The sequence below is a fragment of the Myotis lucifugus genome, unplaced genomic scaffold (assembly GCF_000147115.1).
Source record: "Myotis lucifugus unplaced genomic scaffold, Myoluc2.0 scaffold_40, whole genome shotgun sequence".
In the NCBI taxonomy this organism is placed as follows: domain Eukaryota; kingdom Metazoa; phylum Chordata; class Mammalia; order Chiroptera; family Vespertilionidae; genus Myotis; species Myotis lucifugus.
The window spans coordinates 885,880-892,698 of NW_005871088.1; the positions used below are offsets into that span (position 1 = coordinate 885,880).

Genomic DNA, 6,819 nt, shown 5'->3' on the forward strand with positions numbered 1-6,819 from the left:
AAGTAGATAACATGTAAGAACATGGCCACAGTTGGCCACCAGGGAGGATGCAAAAGAAGGTTTCTAGCTGGGAAGCCAGATGCGCTAGAAAGCTTTGGGGATTTTATTTCTAAAAGGATGAAGCAAGGGGGGCGGGTAGGAGGGGAGGGGGGCGGGGGGGTTACTAGAGGATAGCTAGCATTCTCTTCCATGCTGTCTTTCATCGACTTTGGGCGACTCTCAGCCATTATCTTTCTTACTATTGCATAGTTCCTGTTCTCTTTAACTTGTTTTTTCTTCTTCCAGGAATTCAAAGAAATATTTATGTGAGTGACTTCAATCTCTCTCTGTTGTGCATTCTGGGTTATTTCTTTAAATCCATCTTCCAGTTCACTGATCTCTCTGTCCAGCTGTTTAACCCATATCTTGAATTTCTCATTTTTATGATTATATTTTTTAATTTCTAGAAGTTTTATTTGGTCATCTTTCAAGAGTACTGGCCATGTTAGAGTCTCTTGTTCTTTGGTTATCCTTTGGATAACTTGATTTTGTTTCTTCAAATATATTGATCATACTTATTTTACATTTGTGTCATATAATTTCAAAATCTGCTATTTTTGCAGGATGGATATTTAAGTTTTGAAGCTTCTCTCACGCACGGTGGCTTGTTTCTTTGTACATTTTGTGTGTTTTCTTCCATTATATATTTCAGAATTTTCTATAGAATTTCTTTGAGGCCTGTATTTAAAGGACAGAGGATTTGTGCTTGCTTATGCCAGGCGCTCTTGGGCGATACTCCCTCTGGACCACTTCATTTAGAACTTTTAAAAAATATATTTTTAAACTTTTCTATTTTTATGGGACTGTCACAGTCTAAGTAAAATCTGTGTGCAAGCTAATCAGATGCAGCTTCAAGACAAATCTAGAAGCTGTCCCCCCACCAGATTGCTCTCCCTCAGTCCCTGCAAGAGAGAAATTCTCACGCATCCACTACTCTCTGCCTAGACCACGCAAAACTAAAATTGCAGCTTGTGGCTATAAATTCTCAGGTCAACATTTTCCTTTTTTCCCCACTTCCACCCAGATCCAAGGTCAAGATATGCAAGCATCCTCGCCTCTCTTGGTGGGGTATTTTTTCTAGGTCACCAATTGTATTAGTTTTCTGTTGCTGCTGTATCAAATGATTGCAAACTTAGTGGCTTAAGACAGCACAAATTTATTATCGTTCCGTTATGGAAATCCAAAATAGATTTCACTGAGTTAAAATCGAGGCGTCGGCAGGGCTGTATGGTTTTTAAAATCCTCACCCGAGGATATGGTTTTATTGATTTTTTTTTTTTTTAGAGCGAGAGAGAGAGAGAGAGAGAGCACTTGCTTTCCCGTACACGCTCTGCCTGGGGATCAAACCTGCAACCTTTAAAAAATATATGTATTTTTATTGATTTCGGAGAGGAGGCAAGAGATAGAAACATCAATGATGAGAGGGAATCATTGATTGGCTGCCTCCTGCACGTTGGACCGAGCCCGCAACCCAGGCTTGTGCCTTTGACTGGAATGGAACCTGGGACCCTTCGGTCCGCAGGCTGACGCTCTATCCGTCTATAAGGGCCAGTATTCTGCCAGCCACACCCTGAGAGCATTGCCCGTCAAGAGTACAGGTTTGATGTAGGGGCCCAAGTGTCTCTTGGTTCCCATGGGTGGTGTCTGGAGAGCCACTGGAAGAAGGTGTCCAAGGAAGGAGGGGGTGGCCCTGGGCTCCTGGCTCCTGGGTGTAGATTCCCCACGGACAGGAGCGAGCCCCAGAGCTGGCTTACTCCTCTGGACACAAATATCCTCATAGTTGCTGACCTCGGAGGCTTTCTCTTATTTTCCTACCAGCTCAGCCATTCATTCCATGTTGTTAGATTTCATCCTACGTTTTAGGGCAGTGATGGCGAACCTATGACACGCGTGTCAGAGGTGACACGCGAACTCATTTTTTTGGTTGATTTTTCTTTGTTAAATGGCATTTAAATATATAAAATAAATATCAGAAATATGTCTTTGTTTTACTATGGTTGCAAATATCAAAAAATTTCTATATGTGACACGGCACCAAAGTTAAGTTAGGGTTTTCAAAATGCTGACACGCCGAGCTCAAAAGGTTCGCCATCACTGTTTTAGGGGTTCTGGACCCGGAAGATTTCCCTGGACATGCTGTCCACATTGCTCACTAAGTTGCCACTGTGTTCTCATACAGCACTTGCCCCCACCCCCCACCTTCCAGCTCCCTTCTGCTTCCCGCCATCTCTCTGTGGCTGGGGACTCTGACTGGAGAAGGACCACGCAGCCACGGTGTGCAGAAGGCGTTCAGAGCTGAGGCCGGGAGGCCAGGGAGGAGCAAGCCCCACTGATCACTTCAGGTGGCTCAGTGGCCTCCGCAGGCTCTCCTGGCCTCCAGTCTGGGCCTTTTGGTTGTTGTTGTTCATCCTCCCCTGAAGATATTTTCCCATTGATTTTTAGAGAGGGGAAGGGGTGGGGGAGACATCAACGTGAGAGAGACACAGATTGGTTACCTCCTGCATGCGCCCCAACTGGGGCCGGGGACAGAGTCTGCAACCCAGGTATGTGTCCTTGACCGGAATGGAACCCAGGACCCTTCAGCCCTCGGGCTGACTTTTTAGCCACTGAGCCAAACTGGCTAGGGCTGGGCCTTTTAGATCCAAATTCCACACTTTGTCAGCCAGAGGGACAGATGCTGGGATATGCAAGTCTGCTCTTGTCCCTCCCCAGCTCAGGCCCTTCTGTGGCTCCCATCCCCTCCTACTGAGGCTCTGACCCTGCACCGAGTCTTGGGGCGTAGCTGCCCAACTGCATGGTCACTTCTGGCCCCTGCCCCCCTGATCTCCGCCACTCTGGACACCCGGTGCCATTTACTGATTTATGGGGTCTGTTGTTTAGTGTCCTCCCTCCCCCTCCCAGAAGTTGGCTCCAAGTGGCAGGCCTCTTTGGTTCACTGCTTCATCCTGGTCATTAGCCGTACGTGGCAGATAGGGGTTCAATGGGTCGTGAGTAAATGGGGGACCTGGCCAGAGGTGGGGCCAACAGGCAGTGCAGGCGCCAGATGGGAAATGATGACATGGGGGCGGGGCGGCGCTTGAGTCCCTGAGCGGCCCAGAATGTTCCCCCCTTCCCTAGACCCCCCCCCCCCCGCCCTTCCCCAAACCCTCCAAGGTACCCAGGAAGCAGCCTCCCTCAGTTCAGAATCTTACAGAAACCGTTTATTCAGGAACAATTCAAGAAAGCAACTGTGGGGTGGGTTCCCAAGGGTTAGGGTGTGTGTAAGTGCCGCCGCCCGCTGCCCACTGCCCGCGAGGGGTGTGTCTGCAATGAATGGCCGTGTGTGTGTGTGTGTGTGTGTGTGTGTGTGTGTGTGTGAGAGAGACTGTGTGGGACCCGCAGTATCAAAATCCAGGCCTTCTTCTTCCCCTCCCCCGCCTCCAGCTCTTGCTCTGAGACCCCATCTTCTCCCGTGGCAGTCTGACCACCCTCAGTCACAAAGGGCCTCAGTGATCCCGTCAAGACATCTGGGAAAGAGGAGAAAAAGCATCTTTTCAAATGTCAAGTGGATAAACAGTCAGGGCGCCAGATGTGCGGCTGGGAACCCTCCCAATGGCTCTCAGGCCGGTGATCTCCCCAGCGGTGCTGCCCAGCAAGGAGCCACCCAGAGGCGGGCTGTCCCCGTGGCCGCCGGGTGGCCGCTGCACCTCTGAGTCCGCATCCCCTGGGAAGCCCCGGGCAGAGAAGCCGGGAGGTGACTGCACTGGTGGTGGTGGTGAGCCCCTCCCCAGAAGCAGCCGTTTGGGGACAGGGATGGGACTGCGAGCAGGTCCCTGGCGGCGAATGAGGTGGCCGGAGCAGGCACGCGCCCTTCCTGAGGGGAAAACCACAGGGAGGCTCAGGGCCCAGCTGAGCTGGCAAAGCACAGGGCCCGGGCCTGGGGACAGGCCGCCACCGGGAATGGTCCCTCGGAAAGGGAACCCCCTACCCCCCCAAAGAAAAAAGTAACAGTCGCAGAAGAGGCAGTTTCTGGAGCGAGGTCCCGCCCCAAAGCGGCGAGGGTCAGGCCGGTGGTCCCAGCCGGCCCAGAGGCACATTTAATAGGATTCCCGAGGATGTTTCAAGTGGGCAGGGCGGGTCTCTCCGGGTGGCCACCCTGGGGAGGCTCCCAGCGCCTGCCTCTTCCCACAGCCCCCGCATGAGGTATTGTGCTCTCCCCCCCCAGCCCCCCACCCCCCTCCCCCGCTGACAGCTAAGCCCCCTCCCTCCCTCCCCCTTCTCCCCCCGCAGCGCATGGGTGGTCGGGAGCACCCATTGGGGGACAGGACTGGACGGGGCTCTATGTGGGGTCGAGCTCGAAGACCCCGTCGCTGGTGGGGGTGGTGAAGAAGGAGGGCGGGTCCGAGGTGGTGGACTCCTGCCCCCCGCTGCCCCCGCCCGCGGGCACGGCGCTCCTCCAGCCGCAGGCTGCGCTCGAAGTCCAGCAGCTGCCCCATGAAGTTGAAGTTGGGCGAGATGTTGGACTTCTTGCGCTTGACCAGGTCGTAGGCATCGTTGAGGGAGAGGTGGAGCTTCTGCATGAGGTAGGCCACGGTGACAGTGACGGAGCGGCTGACGCCCGCCAGGCAGTGGACAAGCACCCCGCAGTTCTGGCCCAAGGCTTCATCTAGGCAGGGCGGAGTGGGGGGCAGAGTGAGGGGCAGGCCTCACTCCGGAGGGGTGCTCGCAGCCCCCACCCCGTCCCACCCTCCAAGCCAGGTGGCCCTGACCAGGTTGGCCTGGGAGCCCTGCCCGGCCCGAGAGTTCCTGGCCCCAGCGCTGCCTGACCCCACAAGTGCCATCCTGGCTTTGGGATCTGGGGATGGCAGCTGAGCCCGGGAAGAGCCCTCATGAGGGAGAGGGGCAAGCGATGGGAAAGGCCAGGAGCCAGGTCTGGTGGAGGAGGGAGAAAGGGGAGGGCAGGGAGGACTCACCAATGAACGCGATGGCCTCAGGAAAGAACTGGGACAAGTTCTGGCTCCAGTGGTCCGAGATGGGAATCTGCTTGTAGTGAAAGTCGCCATTCTTCTCAAAGAGGTTAGGGAGGTTGGGGGTGACATTGAGGATGTAGCGGATGCCTAGCTTGGCCAGGCTCTCCACGTTGGCCGAATCTCGGGCACAACCCAGGTAGAGGTTGGGCAGGATCTGGACCGGGAAGGATGGTATCAGCCCCGATGGGGGGGGCGTGGCACCCTCGGAATCCAGGCTGCAGCTCAGGGAGTCTCGGTCAGGTTCGGATTCCCCGTCGGAGCAGTCAGAACCCAGGCACAGGTTGCCCAGCCCCACCACTGGGCTGGGCACCATGGCCATGCTGGCTCCACCACGGCTGCTGAGGCTGCTTTCGCACAGCTGAGGGCACTCAGCCTGGAACCTGCTGAAGCCACCTGGGAGGGAAAGAGGAGGTTTCTGCCGATCTGGTCCCCAATCTGGTCCCCGACCAGGGAACCAGCCCCAGAGAGCCCGACCCCTGAGTTCCCAAAGGGGACTCAGAAGCCAGCAGCCTGTTCTAGATGGGTGTCGCCATGTGGTGCGCTCTGGGCAGCCCAGCCACCCTCACCTCGTGCTGTTGGTTACTTCCTGGACAGCAAGTGCTCCCTGTGGCTGCTGGGCCCAGGCTCAGCCATCCCAAAAAGATCTCACACCTCCAGGGCCAAGCCGAGGCTGGCGTGAGGGCTCAGTAGAGTCTAGATGCGCTGCTAACCTCCGGGCAGGGGGGGGTGGGGGGGGACGGGGAACTATGGCCATCAGTTACAGAAGAGGAAAGCTTCCCACGTGAGTTCTCTGCCTGGGTGTCTCCCTATCTGGCTCGACCAGGAGTGCCCGGATGGCAGGGGCCAGGTCACAGCCATCTCTGTGCTCTCTTCAGGGGTGAAATGAGACCCCAAGAAGAGGGGAGCCCGGGAGAGAGCGGGACATTCCACCTGGATAGTCCCAAAGTCCCAGGAAGTGAGCATTTCCTTGGTCTACAGAGAGCTTCTATGTCCCCGGGCTGGGGCGGGGGCCTGGAAATGCAGCATTCTGTGGATTTCTATATCCCTGTGCATTCTGAAGGGAGCAAGGGAACACACCCCAGTGACCCTTTTCCATGGGGAAGTGGGGACAACTGGTTCTGTAGGTTCATAGAAGCCCTGTCCCTAGCCTGGATCTCTGGAGTGTGTGTGTGTGTGTGTGTGTGTGTGTGTGTGTGTGTGTGTCTCGGCACAGAGCCAACGGGCTTGTATCAGCCTGTCTCCCTTCCATCCAGAGAGCCCAGGGCGGGGGGGGGGGGGGGGGGGGGGGGGAAGTCTTTTGTTTTTCAGGGCTCCTTTTGCCTTCCCTGGTTTTTTCTCTCTCCCTCTCCCCCCATTCCTGCCTTTGCAGAGCAGGATTTGTCCTGTGTCGCTGGCCTCCTTGCCCTGTGGCTGAGCAGCTGCAGTAGGCGGCATTACTAGCTCAGGAAGGCCGGGAGCCAGGCCAGGTCAGCCACTTTCTACCCATTTTCCAGACTCAGAAACTGAGGCTCCCAAAGGGAAAGGACTTGCCCATGGTCACACTCAGGGGAGGGTATCTCACCTCCACTTTAGACAAAAAAAAAGCGGAGCTCGCTCAAGATCAAATGAATTGTAACTCCCCTCTGAAGGTGGGGTCCTGCCTCCCAGGGTAGGGATCTCCCCCGCCCCAGGCTGGTGCCCACCGCGCCCCCGCTTGCACCTACCCTGTAGGTAGTAGGCCAGGTAGCCTTCCTCCCGCAGCTTCTGGAGCAGGGTGCCCAGCACCGACTCG

General features: G+C 55.6%; 1 protein-coding gene across 1 annotated transcript in view; it reads right to left on the reverse strand.

Annotated features, from left to right (window-relative positions):
• Positions 1 to 4,307: 4,307 nt before the first annotated feature.
• DUSP9 (dual specificity phosphatase 9) overlaps positions 4,308 to 6,819 on the reverse strand; it is a 3,578-nt gene continuing 1,066 nt past the window's right edge. The window contains 4 exon segments of the mRNA XM_006087779.3: positions 4,308 to 4,450; positions 4,452 to 4,684; positions 4,992 to 5,441; positions 6,752 to 6,815. Coding sequence (XP_006087841.1) covers positions 4,358 to 4,450; positions 4,452 to 4,684; positions 4,992 to 5,441; positions 6,752 to 6,815 — 840 coding nt within the window. The 3' untranslated portion in view covers positions 4,308 to 4,357.